Source organism: Dama dama, chromosome 9, assembly GCF_033118175.1.
Source record: "Dama dama isolate Ldn47 chromosome 9, ASM3311817v1, whole genome shotgun sequence".
Classification (NCBI taxonomy): Eukaryota; Metazoa; Chordata; class Mammalia; order Artiodactyla; family Cervidae; genus Dama; species Dama dama.
The window spans coordinates 24,727,188-24,748,150 of NC_083689.1; the positions used below are offsets into that span (position 1 = coordinate 24,727,188).

General features: G+C 50.2%; 1 protein-coding gene and 1 long non-coding RNA gene across 9 annotated transcripts in view; both read left to right on the forward strand.

Annotated features, from left to right (window-relative positions):
* The first annotated feature begins 11,115 nt into the window (after positions 1-11,115).
* Positions 11,116-20,963, forward strand: part of DOT1L (DOT1 like histone lysine methyltransferase) — a 51,197-nt gene continuing 41,349 nt past the window's right edge. For 4 of the 6 annotated variants that reach the window (XM_061150758.1, XM_061150759.1, XM_061150760.1 and 1 more), the window contains exon 1: positions 11,116-11,269. In XM_061150758.1, the coding sequence (XP_061006741.1) occupies positions 11,189-11,269 (81 nt within the window). In that variant the 5' untranslated portion in view covers positions 11,116-11,188. The remainder of the gene's footprint in view (positions 11,270-20,963) is intronic. The other 2 variants (XM_061150764.1, XM_061150763.1) reach the window with 1 other exon arrangement.
* On the forward strand, positions 15,578-19,029 carry LOC133061304 (uncharacterized). 3 transcript variants are annotated; one of them, XR_009693970.1, is made up of 4 exons: positions 15,578-16,654; positions 17,624-17,827; positions 18,208-18,620; positions 18,751-19,029. It is a non-coding gene; the product is annotated as an uncharacterized LOC133061304 (long non-coding RNA). The 3 variants fall into 3 exon arrangements; XR_009693971.1 differs by having other exon boundaries at positions 15,578-15,864; positions 16,550-16,654; positions 18,208-19,029; XR_009693969.1 differs by having other exon boundaries at positions 18,208-19,029.

Sequence of the window (20,963 nt, forward strand, 5' to 3'; positions counted from 1 at the left end):
ATTGTCCAAGGAGACACACGTGCTGACAAAGCAAGAGATTTCATTGGGAAGGGGTGCCCAGGTGGAAAGCAGCAGGGCAAGGGAACCCAGGAGAATTGCTTTCCCACGTGGTTTGCAGTCTTGGGTTTTATGGTGACGGGATTAGTTTCTGGTTTGCCTTTGGCCAATCATTTGGACTCAGGGTCCTTCCTGGTGGCACACACATTGCTCAGCCATGATGGAAGCCAGCGAGAAGGATTCTGGGAGATGGTCAGACCTGTGCGTCTCCTTTTGACCTTTCCCAAACTCTTCTAGGTTTTGGTGGCTTATTAGTTCTGTGTTCTTTACCAGGACCTCCTATCATAAAATAACTCATGCAAATGGTTACTATGGTGCCCGGCCAGGGTGGGCAGTTTCAGTCAGTGTGTTTCCCCTAACAGAATCATCAAGCTTCCATTTTTGTTTTCTCATCTGCAAAATGAGATGTTTATAAAGTATGGTGGAGTAGGAAATGGCAACCCACTCCAGTATTCTTGCCTGGAAAATCCCATGGATAAAGGAGCCTGGCAGGCTATAGTCCATGGGGTCATAAAGAGTCAGACACAACTGAGCATGCACACATGCATAAAGTATGTGTGCAGATAAAAGGTCCTCCCCCTCAAAGATGTCCATGTCTTAGTCCCCAGAACATGTGAACAAGGTCCTACTATATATCACAGGGAACCATATTCAATATCCTGTAATAAACCATAATGAAAAAGAATATGAAAAAGCATATATATATATATATATATATATATAAAAGAAACAGACTCATGGACTTAGAGAATGAACTTATGATGAACTTATGGTAGCAGGGGAGAAAAATGGAGGAAAGAAATAATTAGAGAGTTTGGGATAGACAGACAGGTACACACTGCTATATTTAGAATGGATAACCAACAAGGTCCTACTGTACAGCTTAGGGACCTCTGCTTAATGTTATGTGGCAGCCTGGATGGGAGAGGAGTTTGTAGGGAGAATGGAAACATGTGTATGCATGGCTGAGTCCTTTTTCTGTTCTCCTGAAACTACCACAACATTGTTAATTGGCTATACGCCAATATAAAGTGAAAAGAATACATATATATGTATAACTGTGTCACTTTGTTGTACAGCAGAAATTAACACGTTGTAAATTAACTATACTTCAATAGATTTTTTAAAAAAAACAATTTAGATTATACGTATTAAGACCTCCTATTTTAAGATAACTCATGCAAGTGAGTTATTATGATGCCTGGCCAGGACGGGTGGTTTCCATCAGTGTCTCCCCTAACATACCCGGAGACTGTAAAGTAGGCCTTGAAGAGCTGGCAGTGCCATCATTTCCCTTTGGAGGGAAATTTGGTGAATTCACTGAGATTTCCCAGAGCACCTGGTGACAAGAAGTCATCCTCAGTGTGCCAGTCTTTGCCAAGAAAAAAATATTGCATTTCTGGGTCTTGTCGGACCCCATGGTAAAGACTGTCAGAGGAACTGTCTGTCCAGCTGACTTCAGTTCAAATCGCTGGCTGACAGAACAAGTAACCTATTAAGGGGTGGTTGTTCTAAGCCACTAAGTTTTTGCTTTTTAAAATATTTATTTAGTTGGCTGCACTGAGTCTTCGTTGTGGCATTCAGGATCTAGTTCCCCAACCAGGAATCGAACCCCGGGCCCCCTGCATTGGAATCACAGAGTCTTGGCCACTGGATCAACAGGGAAGTCCCTAAGCTACTAAGTTTTGAGGTGGTTTGTATGTAGCAACGGATAACTGGTGTGCACAGTCAAGACCAGGGTCAGTCAGGAAGGGGTGTATGTGTTGAGAACTCTAGTGGGAGACCCAGGAAACACTCATGGCATAGCATGAGGTATGCATAGTCCTCTTGTTGGGATAGACTCAAATATTTGGGGACAGAAATCTGCTCTTACCTTCCAGGGACAGTGTGTGGTGTGTTTCCTGTAAGTCAGAAAGAGCCCATTATACGCAAGTACATTGTATGTACATGTGTATGTGTGTGTGTGTGTGTGTGTGTGTATGTGTACAAATATGATCTTCTTCTACATACTCCTCAGCATGTGGACTTTTTCTTGCATTGTGTTGTGTCCATTCATCGCCACGAGGACATCTATCTAAAATTACATCTGCTGGATGACCTTCGACTTGGCACACAGACTTGTCATCATCCTCCCCTGCCGAGACAGAGGTGTCCGTGCTCCCAGTCTTGCCAAGAATGAGTTCGCTGACCCCAGGACCAAGCAAACGAGGCATCAGGAATGCAGCAAGAGCATGCTTGGCAGGTTCTATTAATAGATTGGCTGCAAAGCTGGTATTATGATTGTATTTGCTATCACTGCTTTTCTTCTAATTGTGATAAAATGTACATGAATATGGTGGTGGCTGGTGGCTCAGTGGTAAAGAATCTGCCTGGCATGCAGAAGACAAGGTTTCAATCCCAGGGGTTGGGAAGATCCCCTGGAGAAGGGAATGGCAAACCACTCCAGTATTCCTGCCTGGTAAATCCCCTGGAGAGAGGAGCCTGGAGGGCTACAGTCCCTGGGGTTACAAACTGGACACGACTGGTGACTAAAACAACATATACACACAGAAAGGACACAGATTACAAAGTGACCAGTTTAATAAATTTATTTCTAGACAAACCAACTGAGGAACAGAATACCTGATCAGTCTTCCTCAAAGCTTTCAAGGTATCAAAATTCAGGAAAGTCTCAGAGACTGTCACATCCCAGAGGAGACTGGGAGAGAAAAAGGACTTACAGGGAAAACTAGGGAAATTCTAGCAAAGTCTGGACTTTAGTTAATAATAATGTATCTATTTTGATTCTTTAGTTGGGACAAACATATCATACTGTGTAATGTGCTGGAAATAGGAGTCCAGGGGCACTCTGTACCTTCTGTACAGATCGTTTCAACGTTTTTGTCAATCTAAGCTATTCTAAAATCAAGTGAGTACTAAACAGAGATAAGAATATTATTTTCTCAATTTGAACATGCCTGAGTGTATTTTCATGGTCACATATTTGCTTTCTGGGTGTGTCTTGCCATCAGTAGCTAATGAGAGCTGCCAGCCCTGGGAAGGTATGGGTGGTCTGCAGGTGGCTTGCCTTGGACCTGAAGACCACGGTTGTGGTGAGAAAGTCTGCAGCCTTGGGCAGCAATGAGAACTGTGAGGGGAGGAAGGGCCCAGTCACTTAGGAACTGAATCTATCAATAAAGCTATTTTTTTCTTTTTTTTCTTTTCCATTATGGTTTGTCACAAGATATCGAATATAGTTCCCTGTGCTGTACAGTAGGACTTTGTTGTTTATCCACCTTATATATTCTAGGAAGATTCATCTATGTGTGCTCAGTCATATCCAATTCTTTTGTAACCCCATGGACTGTAGGGCCTCCCAGGTGGCGCTAGTGGTAAGAACCTGCCTGTCAATGCAGGAGATATAAGAGACAAGGGTTTGATCCCTGGATTGCGAAGATCCCCTGGTGAAGGGCATGACAACCCACTCCAGTCAGTATTCTTGCTTGGAGAATCCCATGGACAGAGGAGCCTGGCTGTCTTTGCTCCATAGTGTTGCAAAGAGTTGGACATGATTGAAGTGACTTAGCACACACGCACGTGGACTGTAGCCTGCTAGGCTCCTCTGCCCATGGAATTTCCCAGGCAAGAATATTACAGTGGATTGCCATTTCCTTCTCCAGAGTATCTTCCCGACCCAGGGATCAAACCTATGTCTCCTGCTTTGGCAGGTGGATTTTTTACCACTAGCGCCAATATAATAGTTTGCATCTGCTAATCCCAAACTCCCAATCCTTCCCTTCCCCAACCGTCTCCCCCTGGGCAACCACAAGTCCATTCTCTATGTCTGTGAGTCTGTTTCTGTTTTGTAGATAAGCTCATTTGTGTTATATTTTAGATTCCCTGTGTAAGTGGTATCATATTGTATCTGTCTTTCTCTAACTTACTTTGATTTTAGTATGACCTTATCTGGTTTCATCCATGTTGCTGCAAATGGCATTATTTCATTCTTTTTTTGTTGGCTGAGTAATATTCCATTGTATAGCTGTACCATATGTTCTTCATCCATACCTGTCAATGGACATACAGGTTGTTTCCATGTCTTGCCTATTGTGAACAGTGTTACTATGAATATTAGTATTCTCTTCCAATTAAAGTTTTGTCTTTATATATGCCCAGGAATGGGGTTGCTAGATCATATGATAGCCCTCTGTTCTCTGTACCTCTTACATCAGCAAGCTGCACTCCAGTCCTTGCTCTCAGTATCACCTCCGGGATATCCAACCTGCAAAAGAGACCTTGACAAGAGAGAAAGACTCAGGGAAAAGCTAACTGCACAAGGAAGTGATTGATGCCATCACCCCTGAGCACAGATTTGTGGTTTCATCCCCAATGCTCATCTCAGATCTCCTGCCTGCCCTACTCTAGGTCACCTCAGGACGCAGAGGTGACCTGGATAGAGTCCCTGTTTGAGCAGGAATCTGGGGGCACCAGCAGGTCAGAATAATATTAGTGCAGGGTCTCCCCCATGATACTTCCAACATTCAGGGCAGATTATCCTCTGTGGGGGGAGTCCTGGGCACTGTGAGGAGTTGAACAGCATCCCTGGCCCCCACCCATTTGATTCCAGGAGCCCCTCCCGGCCCCAGTTGTGACAACCACAGATTTTTCCCAGACATCATCAAAGAACTGGGTGGGGTGGGGACAGGATGGCCCTGGGTGAGAACAGCTGTGTTGAAACCGCCAGCCTGGCTAGGGGCAAAGCCTCCACATGTCCCATCAGTGCCTGCATTTAGAACTGCCCCTTCACTTCCCTTCCCACCTCCCCCTGCCCTTCAGTGATACTGAGACATCAGTCCCATATAAAAAACCACACCTTCTCAATTTACTGTTTGCTTCCCTCTCTAGAATTAAAACTGTCTACCTGAGATTGGGACTTGAATCCGTGTAACAGGATCTGAACCTATGTGCCAGGGCTTGAACCCAGCCAAAGCCCAACATGGAGCTCAAATTCACCCGGCTGGGACTCAAATCCAGCCAAAACCCACAGTCTTCCAACTGAGATCACACACATGGTTTGAGGACCTAATGAAGCTCGGGTTCTTTATGTCTCATCGCAGAAAGAGTTCAGTGAGAGACAAAGTGATAGGTAAGAAGTGGATTTATTCAGAGAGAAACACACTCCACAGACAGTGTGGGCTGTTCCAGAGGGCAAGTTCAGCCTCACAAGGCACTGTGGTTAGCTTTTATGGGATGGGTGATTTCTCAGGTTAATGAGTGGAAGGATTATTCCAACAATTTGAGGGAAGAGGTGAAGATTTCTAGGAATTGGGCCACAGCCCACTTTTTAGTCTTTGATGGTTGACCATCAAACTCATGGCACCTCTGGGTGTGTCCCTTAGTTTGCTGAGGTGTTACAATGTGTAATGAAGATCAAGGTCTAATCCAAGTTGACTTATCTGCTATCTTGAACCCATTTGATTCTAATCAGTTTATATTGTGTCCTTGGGAAAGGTTGCGCCCTACTGCCCTCCCCTCCTGTTTCAAAATGTGAAATTTTTTTTTAACTAATTAAAATTTTTTTTCACTTATTTATTTATTGGCTGCCCTGGATCTTTGTTGCTGCACACAGTAAGTCTCAGGTTGTGGCGAGCTGGGGCTACTCTTCTTTGTGGCATGAGGGCTTCTCATTGCAGTGGCTTCTCTTGTTGCCAAGCACTGGCTCAGTAAGTAAGTGCGGGCTTCACTGTTTGTGGGGTATGGGCTTAGTGGCTCCATGGTGTGTGGGATCTTCCCATCCAGGGATTGAACCCACATTACCTGCATTGGCAGGCAGATTCCTATCCACTGCGCCAGCAGAGAAGCCCCTAGAACATGAACTGATTGAGAATGGGGGTCCTGTTACATTCCCAGCAACAATCTGCTGTGTATTAGTGAGGTAGAAATTGCTAGGCAGTAAGTGTAGGACTCTGAGACGTAGGTCTTGTTTTCAGTAAACATCTCACTCCATTAGCCTAAAGCTATACCCTTTGTCCCAAATTCCTGAAATGTGTCCTTGGTCTGATAAACTATTAGCACTCAGATCCAGAAAAGGGCAGTAATTAATGTATGTCCCATATGCCTGAGGGAAAAACAACTGGTGATCATTAATCTTAATCCCATAAGGTGGTCCATTGTAAAATGGCCAGGGGGCATGAAAAAGGGTGGTGACTTAAGGATCAAGAGGAACCATAAAGATATTAAATTAATGTGACCTTTAACTGATTGGTTAGAAGTGATGTATTTTAAGGACAGGAGCCAATTAAAAATGTACAGATTAATACTGGTAAACATACAAAAGTGCTATAATCTTCCTCTTCTGGGGGACTCTTTACCACCTCTCAGTGTTTATTCTAAGGTCTTTGTACTTTCTTTCTCTTTAATGAATCCTATTCACTTGCTACCTTGAATGTTTCCATGTCTGTGAAACTCATTCTTCACCTCCATGAACAAGAACTTGGATTCCCATTTCATTAGATACTTGGTAAATACTTGCTGAATAAAGGGGTTGAAGACAAGGATGAATGGATGAATAAATGAAGATTACCATATAGGAAGGTAGAGGAGGGTTCCCTTTCTGGTTCTCAGGGGTTGAGAGATCAAGTAAGAGGTCTGTCCTCAATAGGCTGATTAGCCCCCTCTAGGGTTCCCTGGGACTGAGGGTCTTCCCAGAATTCCAGCACTAAAAGTTGGGTGGTCTGGGGCAAACTGGGGGCGGGGGATTGGCCACCCAACCAAACCATGATAACAATTTCAACTTCAATATTTGGAAGGATTGATGCTGAAGCTGAAGCTGTAATACTTTGGCCACCTGATGCAAAGAGTTGATTCTTTGGAAAAGTCCCTGATGCTGGGAAAAGTTGAGGGCAAGAGGAGAAGGGGGTGACACAGGATGAGATGATTGGATGGCATCACTGACTCAATGGACATGAGTTTGAGCAAACTCAGGGAGATAGTGAAGGAAAGGGAAGCCTGGCAAGCTGCAGTCCATGGGGTCACAAAGAGTCAGATATGACTTAGAGACTGAGCAGCAACAAAGGGTAGGTGAGGGCACACCCTGAACCCAGCCTAGTGTAGGAGAGTCTGAGAAGGTTCCGGAGGAAGTGACAGTAACACAGGAGGGAGGGAGGAGTCTAAGGAAGAAAGCAGCACCGCTGACAGCATGTGCCAATATCCCTGGGCCCAAGGTCATACCTGACTAGGGCTTGCTTTGACATCTATCAGATGGTGGGCGTGGGCACAGGGAGGGGCTAGGGTTTTCAGCTGGTGAGGGTTCTCAGGGCTATCATGTGGCTGGTGCCTGAATCAGGGTCTCAGAGGACCCTGGAGGTCTCTGCAGAAATGGGGTTGGTGACAGCTAAGGGGGAAGGGGAAGAAGCTGAGAGGTAAGGGAGTGGGAAGAGACAGAGATTTTCTGTAGACAACAGCTCTCTCTAGCTATGTCCTGCGGGATGCAAGCTTAAAATAGCTCCTAGTGCAGGGAGCCTGGGAGCCACGGTGACTGGCTCTCCTCTGTGGTGTGGGTAAGGTGGTGGCTCTGGGCATCGTGGGCTGGGAAGAGGGTGCCCAGAGCAGGGACCCTTCTCTGCAGGACCTTGCTGGCTACCCTTAGCTCAAGTCCTCCAGCCCTGTGAGTGGGGGGCTCATCCATTTCTGAGTCCTCCTGCTGGGTCCCCTTACAACACAGACACACAACTTTGGCGGGTGTGTTCCCAGCAACCACGGCATCCATTTTTAAAAGATTTTGGAGGATAAACATACAGACAAGGGCAGAATGGATGCTTTTTTCAAGTCAGTGATTCTGTGTAACTCCCACCCACAGTCCTGACCAAGAACACCCTTGGGGCTCCAGCCTCCATCTGGGGCTCCAGAGGGACCTTCAGAAGCTTCCCTATACCTTCCTGCAGATCCTGTCTCTCCCTCCACGTCCTTGTGAGCAGCACCCGAGAGTGCGGGACTGTGGGGCTGTACTGCTGTTAGGACAGTTGGAATTCCATGTGAGCTCCAGCCAGCCCCCCTGCCAGCGCCCTGTGTACTTCTCTGACCCCAAGACACCTCGCCTGGGGACTTGTAACACTAAAGGCACACACTGTAAGCACAAGCATCGGGCTTCCTGGCTGGCACAGAGCAAGTGCTCAACTGTCATAAGGGTCTGTGAGGGTCTGTGTCAGTGAGGGTTCTCCAGACAAACAGAATCCACTGGGTGTGTATATACACACACATACATACATATATTGTGTTAAGTTGCTCAGTTGTGTCCAACTCTTTGCGACTCTACCAACTGTAGCTTGCCAGGCTCCTCTGTCTATGGGATTCTCCAGGCAAGAATACTAGAATGGTAGCCATTCCCTCCTCCAGGGGATCTTCCCGAGCCAGGGATAGAACTCAGGTCTCCTGCATTGGAGGCAGATTCTTTACCATCTGAGCCACCAGGGAAGCCCCCACATACATATATACATGCATACAAAAATAAATAGGTGTGTACACATATGCAGTATGTATATAGACATATACATCTATAATATATACAATGTAATGCACATACACACATATAAAATAGTTTATGCAGTATATAAACACACATATATACATATAATATATACAATTTGTTGTTGCTCAGTCACTAAGTCACATATGACTCTGCAACTGTATGAACTGCAGCACGCCAGGATTCCCTGTCCTTCACTATCTCCCTGAGTTTGCTCAAACTCATGTCCATTGAGTCAGTGATGCCATCCAACCATCTCATCTTCTGTCACCCGCTTCTCTTCTCCATGTGTATGCATCCACACATACAAAGATATATAGGTGTGTGTATATATACTATATATATATGTGTGTGTGTGTATGCATGCATGTTGTTTAGTCGCTAAGTTGTGTCCAACTCTTTTGAAACCCCAAGGACTGTAGCCTGCCAGGCTCCTCCATCCATGGGATTTCCCAGGAAAGAAAACTGGGAAATTTCTTTCTTCAGGGAATCTTTCCCACCCAGGGACTGAACCCTTGTCTCCTGATGGCAGGCAGATTTTTTTTTACCACTGAGCCACCAGTATGTAGGCATGGTTGCTCAATTGTGTCCGACTCTCTGTGACCCCATGGACTGCAGCCTGCCAGGTGGAAGCCATATACATAGTATATACACATATATACATACAATACCTATACAACATATACATATACAGGTATATAACATACATACACACCTGTACATATATACTGTATATATACAGTATGACAAGGCTGTACATTGTCGCCTTGCTTATTTAACTTCTATGCAGTGTGCATGCATGCGAAGTACCTTCAGCCGTGTTCAACTCTTTGTTGCCCCATGGACTGTAGCCCGCCAGGCTCCTCCATCCATGGGGATTCTCCAGGTAAGAACACTGGAGTGGGTTGCCGTGCCCTCCTCTGGTCTATACAGAGTACATCATGTGAAATGCTGGGCTAGATGAATCACAAGATGGAATCAAGATTGCTGGGAGAAATATCAACAACCTTAGATTTGCAGATGATACCACTCAAATGGCAGAAAATGAGGAGGAACTAAAGAGCCTCTTAGTGAGGGTGAAAGAGGAGAATTAAAAAGTTGACTTGAAAAAAAAAAAAAGTTGACTTGAAACTCAACATTTGGAAAACTAAGATCACAGCATCCAGTCCCACCACTTAATGGCAAATAAATGGGGAAAAAATGGAAGCAGTGACAGACTTCATTTTCTCACTGTAGGCTTCCCAGGTGGCTCAGTGGTAAAGAATCCACCTTCCAGGGCAGGAGACACAGGAGATGCGTATTTGATCACTGAATTGAGAAGATCCCCTGGAGGAGGAAATGGAAACCCACTCCAGTATTCTTGCTGGGAAATCCCATGGAGAGAGGGGCCTGGTGGGCTCTGTCCATGGAGTCGCAAAGAGTTGGACATGACTAAGCACACACATACAAAATCACTGCAGATGGTGACTGCAACCACGAAATTAAAAGATCCTTGCTTCTTGGAAGGATACTATGACAAACCTAGACAGCATATTAAGAAACAGAGACATCACTTTGCCAACAATGGTCCATATAGTCAAAGCTGTTTTTTCCAGTAGTCACCTATGGATGTGAGATTTGGACCATCAAGAAGGCCAAGCACCAAAGAATTGATGCTTTTCAACTGTGGTGCTGAAGACTCTTGAGAGTCCCTCCAGATTGCAAAGACAAACCGGTCAATCCTAAAGGAAATCAGCCCTGAATATTCATTGGAAAGACTGATCCTGAAGCTTAAGCTCTAATACTTTCGCTACCTGACGGGAAAAGAACACTCACTGGAAAAGACCCTGATGCTGCGAAAGATTGAGGGCAAAAAGAAGGGGGTGGCAAAGGATGAGACGGTTAGATAGCATCACTGACTCAATTCACTGACATGAATTTGAGCAAATTTGGGGGGTTAGTAGAGGATACAGGAGCCTGGCGTGCTGCAATCCATGGGGTCACAAAAAGTTGGATACAACTTACCGACTGAACAACAATAGGCTAAATACATGGCATTCTTGTGACCAGAAGCCGGATCTGTGCCGGTCACCTTTAATAAGAAATTATACTTTTATTATGGGGGGGGAGGGTGTTCCTGTCAGCCAAGAGCAGGTTTCGAACCCTTTATCTCAGGCCTCCCGGGGTCTCCCCGGGTTCCCGCTTGGGGCTGGTGGGGGCAGCCGAGGGCAGCCGAGGACGTGCGTGCGTGCGTGCGTGCGTGCGTGGGAGCGGGAGAGCCCACGGGGCGGGCCGGCGGGGGGGGCCGCACGAGGCGCGGCGGGCGGGGCAGCGGGAGCGCACCGCCTCCTCGCGCCCAGGCCCCCCCGCGCGCGCGCCGCGAGTGGTTCAGCCCGGCCCCCGGCTCATTGTGCTCGTCTCACGCCGGCCCAAGATGGCGGCGGCGCTGGAGGCCCCGGGCCTGTGACCACAAAGAGGGAGCCGGGGGCTGGACGGGAGCGCGGTGGCGGCGGCTGAGGCCCAGGCCAGGCCCCCTCCCCTCAGCCTCCCGCCCGCCCTCCTCCGCCCGTCCGCCCCGCCCCCGACGGCGGGGCCCCGCCCCTCCCCCAACCGCCCGACTAGCATGGTGCGGCGGCCGTGCGCGCCGACATGGGGGAGAAGCTGGAGCTGAGGCTCAAGTCGCCCGTGGGGGCCGAGCCCGCCGTCTACCCGTGGCCGCTGCCGGTCTATGTGAGTGCCGCTCCTCTCTTCCCCTAACCCCCTCTCCCCAGACCCCCACCCCCTAGTCCCCGCTGCGCGTGGTGGGCCCACCGAGAAACCGAGCGACTCGAGCCCCCAACCTTCCCTGGGACCCCCCATTCCCGCCCCGCCGGATTCCCGGCGGCCGTTTCCAAGCCCCGCGCGCAGGGTGGGCAGCGGGGAACCCGGGCCGGCCGAGGGCGCAGACTGGGCCGCGGGGACCCTGCGCCTCCGAGGGGCGCCCGAGCCGGGCTGCCGTTGGTCCTGCGGGGCTGGGGACCCCCCGTTCCCCGAGCCTGAACGGCCGGCGGGCTTGCCTTTCCGTACTTTATGATTTGACGTGTGGTGTTTCTCTTTGCTGGTAGTTTATTCTTGGCGCTGTCACCGTGCTCAGCTTTTTTATTTTTGAGGAAACCCTTTCCTCCTCCTTCTTTCCAGTTGTTAATTTTGTAAATTAGGCATTTTATCTCTCTAATTTTGAGTGGCAGGACTGGCTAGAGCTTTGGAAAGGAAGCGTCCTGTTCCCGGATCTTGGGTGGGCTGGCCGGACCCTTGACAAGGGCGCGTCATGTTCCCTAGTTTGAGTGGGTGGGCTGGCCGGACCCTTGGTAAGGAGGCGTCCTGTTCCCTAATTTGAGTGGGTGGGCTGGCCGGACCTTTGGAAAGGAGGCGTCCTGTTCCCTGATCTTGTGTGGCCTTTGGAAAATTGACAGGCCGAACGGAAATTTACACAGGCGTCCGGGTGATTCCAGACATGCAGGGCGCGGGGTGGGCGCCCCGGCTCCTGTCCCCGGTGGCGGCGTGGGTGCGCGTGTCCGTGTCAGAGGGACCGCGCTCCGGCTAGGCAGCGCGCCTTCGGGAGGGAAAGCACAGCGGGCGCGGTGGGCGGGCGCTTTTGGGGCGCCCTTTCGCGCGCTCGGCTTGCGGGGGGACCGGCCTCCACGGGACCCGGCGGGGAAGCCCGCGCGCCCCGCCCCTCGCGCGGGCTCCGTGTGTGTCAGTTTTTGGAAACTGTCGCGGCCAGGGGCGGGGTCGGGACGCTGGGACCGCCCGGGAGCCGACGTTGGCTCCTGGCCCTGGTGCTCCGCGGTTCTCCGAGGTCGGAGGCTTTCCAGCCCGCCGAGCGCACCGGCGCTTTCTATTTTTGCGCTTCCTGCGCCCGGAGGCGCGGCTGAGCCCGGGCTCTGGCTTTTCCGGTTGGGTAGCTCTGTGTCGCCCTGGCGCGCGGCCTGAGCAGTGGGCAGGGCGGGGAGACGACCCAGGGGACGGAAACTGAAAGTGGGGAGAACCTTCAAAACTCCAGTTGATCCACCTGCCTCCCTCTCTGCCCCCGTTACTGCACTCGTCTTGTACCAGTACGTTGGCCGGCACATTTTTCAAAATGTAATTTGTTTATCCTCAGTAGACATGCAGTGTGGTTCACTTGTAGTTAACAGTTCTAGAGTATTTGACAGATCATTGCAGTCAGGCAGCAGAACAATCCCATCAAACCATCTGCTGCCCTTTGGCATCAACTCGTCTCTCGCTTCCTGGCCACCAGTCTCATCTCGATCCCTAAGGTTTTGGCTTTTCTGGAAAGTCAAGTAAATGGAGTCAACGATGTGTAGCTTTTTGACTCTGGCTGCTTTGGCTCAGCAAAATGTATGTGAGATTCATGCCCGTTGTTGAGGGTGTGAGAAGTCACTTCTTTTCCCTGCTATGCAGTTTTGAGACGATCAGGAATAGAGCTGCTAAACAGCCCAGGGCAGGTGAACTTGGATTTTCACCTCACTTGGGAGAACACTCTGGGAGTCAGACTGGGGTCTGTGCTGAATGTCTGTTTAACGACATTCCTGCATCTCGGAAATTGGTATTTTTCCAAAATTGGTATTTTGAGTATCAGGAGAATTTAGAAATCTACTGTGACCCAGCACCGAAGCACCTGAAACTAAGATGAAGGTTCATCTGGAGATGGTCCCGCTGTTGCCATCACCATCAAGGCCACAGAGGCCTGTTCAGTTCAGTTCAGTCGCTCAGTCATGTCCGACTCTTTGCGACCCCATGGATTGCAGCACGCCAGGCCTCCCTGTCCATCACCAACTCCCGGAGTTTACTCAAACTCATGTCCATTGAGTTGGTGATGCTATCCAACCACCTCATCCTCTGTCTTCCCCTTCTCTTCCTGCCTTCAATCTTTCCCAGCTTCAGAGTCTTTTCAAATGAGTCAGCTCTTCGCATCAGGTGTCCAAAGTATTGGAGTTTCAGCTTCAACATCAGTCCTTCCAGTGAATATTCAGGACTCATTTCCTTTAGGGTTGACTGGTTGGATCTCCTTGCAGTCCAAGGGACTCTCAAGAGTCTTCTCCAACTCCACAGTTCAAAAGCATCAATTCTTCAGCGCTCAGCTTTCTTTATAATAAAGTCCAACTGTCACATCCATACATGACTACTGGAAAAACCATAGCCTTGACTAGACAGACCTTTGTTGGCAAAGTAATGTCTCTGCTTTTTTTTTTTTTTTTTAATGTCTCTGCTTTTCAATATGCTGTCTAGGTTGGTCATAACTTTCCTTCCAAAGAGTAAGCGTCTTTTAATTTCATGGCTGTGGTCACCATCTGCAGTGATTTTGGAGCCCCCCAAAATAAAGTCTGCTACTGTTTCCACCGTTTCCCCATCTATTTGCCATGAAGTGATGGGACTGGATGCCGTGATCTTAGTTTTCTGAATGTTAAGCTTTAAGCCAACTTTTTCACTCTCCTCTTTCACTTTCATCAAGAGGCTCTTTAGTTCTTCTTCACTTTCTGCCATAAAGGTGGTGTCATCTGCATATCTGAGGTTATTGATATTTCTCCCAGCAATCTTGATTCCAGCTTGTGCTTCATCCAGCCCAGCGTTTCTCTTGATGTACTCTGCATATAAGTTAAATAAGCTGGGTGACAATATACAGAGGTCTGTAACCTTTGTCAGAAAGACATCGTGTGTGTCCAGGTCCCAGCGGGAGCTGGCTTTCCAGTGGTGGGCGGGTCTGAACTAGAGAGCGTCTTTCCCTTGCTGGCAGGACCTTACTTGGCAGGATTCAGGGTGTGCTGCCTGCCTGGCTGGGCACTCCATCTGAGGTCAGCAGCCATTCCTGGGGTGGCAGTCCCCAAACCAGGCAGTCGGGGGGGCTGTGCCATGGTCAGCAAGTTGCAACCTTCCTAAAGCAGTGCGGTGACATCTGCTCCCCTCCCGTGTCCCCTCTGGGGGATTTTGCTTTCTCACAGGAAGTGAGGGGGCAGAACTTTTATTATAACAGTTCATATTTTGTGATGACTCGATGATGAGTACATTAAGAAAATGGGCCACTTCCAGGAGCATAGCCTTTCCAAAGGTCAGATTACTCATGTGACCACACGTTCAAAAAGACTGAGCTTGCTTGTTCATTGATTCATTCATTCATCCTGCAAGCACCTCCTGGATATCTCCAGTGTTGGAGGGGGAGCGGAGCACAGTACTTATGAACAAGGGTCAGTTGGTGGTCTATAAACCCAGAGGGGCAATGGAGGTGTGGTGCCCTGGGGATGAGGTACTGGAGGGTGGGGCTCAGGGAGGGTGAGTGGCTTCTCGGAAGAGGGGGCACCCACAGGAGGAAGTGCAGACAGCCACATCTTCCACACTCGGAAATGTCCAGCTTCTGAAACGGGCTTTTGTGCAGTTGACAAATAAGAGGGCGTGGTGCAGGGCTAGTTTTGTTCCTTCTGTCGCAGAGTTCCCAGATGTCCACTTGCAGCTTATGGCAGTGTTGCTAAAGCAGGATGGCCTTTCTCTTGGTGGAAAACTAGGTCTCAGCTCAGGAGGGAGCAGGTGCCTGGTGGCCGGGCCAGAGGTTGCGAGGGCGGGCAGTAGTCCTTCCCCTCGGTGACTCACGGAGGCCGTGGGTGTGGAGCAGCCTCGGTGTGACTGTCCCTGCCTGCCTCCGCGAGCGCATGAGTCTCTGATGAATGCTGAGCCGTCATGCCCCAGACTCAGCTGTGAGTAGTAGCTGAGGTGGGCAGCTGGCTGAGCCATCCCTCCCTATGACTCAGAAAATATTTTCTGCTCTGACCTCTGTGTGCGTGAGTGAGTGCTGACTAATGCGAGCTCAGGTGGAAGTCAAGTTAACCCTCTGACGGCTCTCCATGGGTGAGGTGACCACTTTAGAGAGGAAGGCATCATCGGAAAAGCCTGGTACCCCGAATGTGGCTGTCAGCTTCTGTACCCTGGTCCCTGACATCCAGGTGTCCTGGAGTAGGCAGGCTGAGTACTCTGTTCCTGGTGGGAGGAGCCAGCGGCACCAGAACCTGAGGTGTTCACTAGGGAAGAGGTGGTGGAGCTGTGGGCCACCTGCCCCAGTCTTCCTCTGGGAGCCCTGTCCTTTTTTCTTAGTTAAACTTTTTGTTTTGAAATAATCACAGATTCTTGTACAGTTGTAAGAAATGAGACAGAGGCAACGCATGTTCTCTTCTCTCAGTTTCTCCTGATGGTGACATCTTTTGAAGCTGCACACAATGTAATTGTTTCATTGGCCTTGGTTCATCAGGATACAGTGTTCTGGAGTCCCTGCAGGGTGTGACCGGCCGTGTCTGCAGGTGCCTGGGTCCTGGGCTCCGTGCTCGTCTCCTGGGAGACCCCTCTTGCCCCTTTCTGTCTGCCTCTTCTCAGTCCTGGTGCTCTCCCCAGTTTGCGCACCTGTCTCTCCACCGGGGGATAACAGTCCATTCCGTTCTCTTGCTCAGGGCTGTGCCTGGGAGCCTCTTTGGCTCCTTCTCTGTCTCTTCAAGCTGTCCTGCCCTTCCCACCGCCAGGTCTCCTGCCCCCGGCGTCTGTGGCGGTCCCGAGAATGTTCAGAGAGGACATGCCTGAGTCTGTCCGTGTCCGCAGCCTCCCTCATTGCCCGCCTGCCTGACCTCCCCTCCCAACCAACATTTCTCTTTCCTTCCCTGACTCTTTCTCCACCCATGGTCACTGTCTCAGAGCCTAGCCCAGGGGTGATTAGCCCTGAGGCAGTGTTCCTTGGCACCCCTGTGTTGGACAGGGCCCTCTTCCAGCTGAGGCACGGCCCCGTGAGCTGGGTGGGGAGGTCGGAGGCTCCAGCATCATCGTGTGTGACCTTGGATGGAGACACTGTCTCTGATGGGCTTCAGTTTGAATCCCCTGAGTTAATCATGGGGTCCGTGGCTGAGGCACGGAAGGTGCATTAGCGTCATGCAGGGGGATGGGCGGCCCCTGGTAGCGGAATACTACCTCTGGAACTGCTGCTGCTTTGCTCCTCAGGGACAGCAAAGGTCAGCGGGCTTGGGATGGGGACTCCCCAGAAGGATTTCCCCGTTGCATGGCTGTGTAGGACCTGTTCACAGTGGATTATGTTTTCCCTGGTCTGTGAGTGGCTCCCTGTGGTCTGATCTGGGCTCGCCCTGGGACTGAGCCAGGCTCCCACCGAGGGGCGGGGCTGGGCCCACACCTGGTCTGGGTGTAGCCAGGTGAAGTGGCAGGACATGGGAGGAGGGGCCTTGCTGGGTCTTATGGTTTTTGTGTTTTTTAATAACAGCTTTGTCCTAAACTCTGTGCTTTTTGAAAGTCTAGGGAGAGTGAGCCTATAATTTCAAGATACCTTAAAGAGCAAAATTTGAAGTGCCCTTCTTAGTAAATTTATTTAGAACCAAGCTTAAAACTCACCACCAGCAAATCATTTTCATAGCCTGTATGGCAACTGAACTTTTTATTTAATTTTTCAGCACTGCTTTATTATAAGGCATAGGTTGCAAAAGATAACAAGCTATCTGTATTGTAAGCTGAACAGAATGAGAATCATAGAGTAGATTTGCAGCAATGTCTTCTGAGGATAGGAAGAAAAATAGACATTTCAACCATGCCATTAGATTCGAAGTCAGGTTGATGGAAACAAATAGCCCTGGGTCATTCACCTTAAAACCTAAATAAAGAAACAAAACAACTGGCCAACCAGAGGTGGAGAATTGGTATAGAATTTAAAGGCTCAAGAGACAGTTACAGGTTAACCTGGGGTATCCTCTAATGCACATTGATGAAATTTCCTTTATGTATGGTTGGGAAGATCCCCTGGAGGAGGAAATGGCAACCCACTCCAATATTTTTGCCTGGAGAATCCCATGGGCAGAAGAGTCTGACGGGCTACAGTCCATGGGGTTGCAAAAAGTTGGACACAACTGAGCAACTAATACTTTTTTATTTTGTCCAGATAACATTCACACCACACAGCTCACCTACCACAAGTGTACAATTTAGTGGGTTTTACTGTATTGTATTACTGTATTCACAGAGCTTGTGCAACCATCATGTCTAATCCCAGAACATTTCATCCCCTCAAAGGACCTGCATCCCCCCTCCCCAGCCCCTGACCACCAGGAACCCACTCCCTGTGTCTCTGGATTGGCCTGCTCTGCATGTTTCCCATCAGTGGAATCACACCCTGTGTGACCTTCTGTGTCTGCCTTCACTGACCCTTCTCAGGGTCTGCCCACGTGGAAGCGGGTGTTGGTGCTTCTTCCCTTTGCAGTGCCAAGTGATGCTCCTGTGTGTGGAGGGACAAGTTGTGGGTCTTGAGGCCCCTGGAGAGGCACTCATTTGGCCTTGGTCTTGGGGTGGCTGGTACCAGGTGCCCTGGTGGGGCATTGACAGTGATTCCTGCTGGGGGTGGGACACCGCTGGAGCGCTCAGAGCTGGAGTGCTCAAGGTGAGGCTTGCCTGGACTTTCCAGTCCTCGGGCTGGCGGCCATGCGGCCACTGGTTGCTCAGGGATCCTGGGTGAGTCCTTTTGCTAACTGGGCCCCTGGAAGGGCCTCCTGTCCTTCCTGTCCCTTGCCCTCCTTTCCCATCACAGCCTTGGCCTTGGGCTCAGGCGAGGAGAGTTCTGGTGCTGAGCTTTTGGTCATCATCTTCTTTCATCATCCCAGAGTCCCTCCCCGACAGCCCCTCCATGTGGACCCCCACTGGCACGCCTCTGATCTGAAGGCCTGTGGAGCCTGAGAAGTGGCCAGAGCCGAGAGACTGTGAGAGCTTCCGAGTCATTCAGGTGGTCAGGGCAGCCGCTGGAAGCTGGACAGACCCTGCAGCAGCGTTCCGAGGTCGGAGGAGGCATGTTGTCAACCATTCCCTCCTCTCTTTCTGGTGTTAGAGCTTGGGACAGCTTGAGTTCACCTCATCTCAGATGAGACCATGCTCCAGGCCCTGTGTCTTCCCAGGGGCCCCTGCAGGCCCTGCAGGAGGAGGGGCCCTGGACATGTCCTGGCTGCCTGAGGGCCCAGAGAGGGAGCACGGTCCACAGCCGGGCACATTCCTGCCACGTGGTGTGGGCTCTTGCACACAGGTACTCATGGGGCCTTTCATGGTACTTCTTGTTTTGTAACCTCACAGTGGTGACTGGAGTCAGACTTATGGAATCAAATGTTTCTGGTCACTACTGCATCTTCCCCTGGCTCTCAGACTTGTTCTTGCAGGCTGTGCTTCCTTATCGGTTATCTGTGGTGTGTAACGAATCAGCCTGAAATTTAGCAGCTTGAATAATATACACTGGTGACCACTCATGGTGTCTGAGGGCAGGAACTGAGAGCTGGCAGGCCAGGGAATCTGGTCAGGTGCCCACAGGAGACTGCTGCAGATGCTTCATCCAAATGCTGACGGGGCCAGAATTGTGGCTCCCCCACATGCTGCCTGAGACCCCCCAGTCCACGGGGCGAGTTCCCCTCAGAGTGAGTGTCTCAGCCTTGGTGGAGAGGCCCAGACTGTCCCCCTCATTCTGTGGCTGCCCCATGACCCTGTGCACTATCCGTATGAGCTTGTCTCTGAATGGACCCTTCAGGACAGCGTAGTGTTGTCTCTGCTGTCTGTGCTGTAGGGGCCCGGGGATGCCTGCCAGGGCTGTGGGGACTTTACTTCCTGGATGTTGTTGACCTGTGAGCATCCCAGAGACTCAGGATTTTCCTGCTGAGGTTGGGGTGCTTTTAAAAGTATATCACATCTACTCCCAGACATTTTGTTGTTATTAGTTTGTTTTTGCTACCTCACATGACTTGGGGGATCTTAGCTCCCTGACCAGGGATTGAACCCAGGCTCTCAGCAGTGAGAGCGTAGACACCACCAAGGAATTCCCTGTTAATGGCATTATTGAGGTATAATTCCCGCACCATGCAACTCATCTGCCCCGAGCATGCTGTACCCTGGTTTGTGCACTGAGTGCAGTCATCACTACTACTAATTTTAGAACCTTCCATCGCCCCAGGGAGAAACCCCATCTCCATCAACATCCCCCCATCCTCCTGCCCCAGCCCCTGACAAACAGGAACCCACTCTCTGTGTCTGTGGATCAGCCTGTTGTGGACGTTTCCCATCAGTGGAATCACACCCTGTGTGTCCTTCTGTGTCTGCTTCTCTGACTGAGAATCGTGTCCTCAGGGTGCATCCACATGGTCAGGGCTTCTCTCCTTTTCGAGGCCGAATGATGCTCCCATGCATGGAGGGACACATTTGTTTATTCATTCACCTGTCGGTGGTTGTTTGGGTGATTTCCAGTTTGGGGCTGTGGTTTTATGTGCTCACTTCTTTTGGTCAGACACCCAGAGGTGAATTGCTATGTTGAGGGGGGCCTGTTTCACCTTTTGAGGAGCTACCAGCTGCCCCCACCATTCTGACGTTTGCCATGAGGTGTTGGGGCCTGTTGCTCCCACCTGTGGTTCTTCCCCAAGGTGTTGGGTCAGCGGCGGTGATGCTGGGGCTCGGGCACCCCATGCCAGGACTGTCCAGTGTTGGACGGCATGCACTCCACCTCCCACCCCGCCTTGTCTAAGTGATAGGAGTTAGGTAAATGTTTACTGCTCCATCCTTGGTAAGTTGGAGGATATTCATGATAGAAGGTTGATTTTGTCCTTTGCCTTAAAAACTAAGACTTTGGACAAACGGTCACATATTGAAATTCTATTCACAAATGTCCAGAATAGGCAAGTCCATAGAGACAGAGAGTGGATTAGTGTTTTCAGGGGCTAGGGGGAGGCCTGTCTGCTGATGGGGTGAAGGAATGTTCTGTAACTAGACAGAGGTGCTGGTTGCACAACCCTGAGTATACTGACTCCACCACGTTGCACACTCGAAGCGGGGTCTGTTCTGTGTGAGTTATCCCTCAGTAGAGCTGCTGTTAAACACCGATGAGGCTAGGGCCATGAAAGTGGTTCTGGAGCGCTGAGTTGGGTGGGTTCCTGTCCTGCGACCTGCCCTCGTGGCTGTCCTCCATCATGAAGCCGGGAAATGGTGCCCTGGGCTGAGAAGGGCGGTTGCTGCCCCAGGCAGGGCTGGTGGCTCTGGGTCTCTTACCTCACTTCCGGTTTCAGTCCGTGCTTTTCTTGGCCCTCCTCACCGAGGTCGGAGTGAAAGTGGGGTCACGAGTTACAGATGTCCGTGCACGCACCCTCACTTGTATTTTTTTGGCCACACTGCACAACCTGTGGGATTTTGGTTCCCTGACCAGGGATTGAACCCACGCCCCTTGCATTGGAAGCACGGGGTCTTAACCACTGGAAGTCCTCCCTTGGTTTCTGCGAGGTCTCCAGTTCGCTGGGTGCTGAGACTGCAGGGAGAGGCCAGAGTGACCTGTGATGTGCCCGTTGGGAAGAGAGGCTGGGGGGTCACTGCTGTGGCCGGGCACGATGATGGCTGCTCA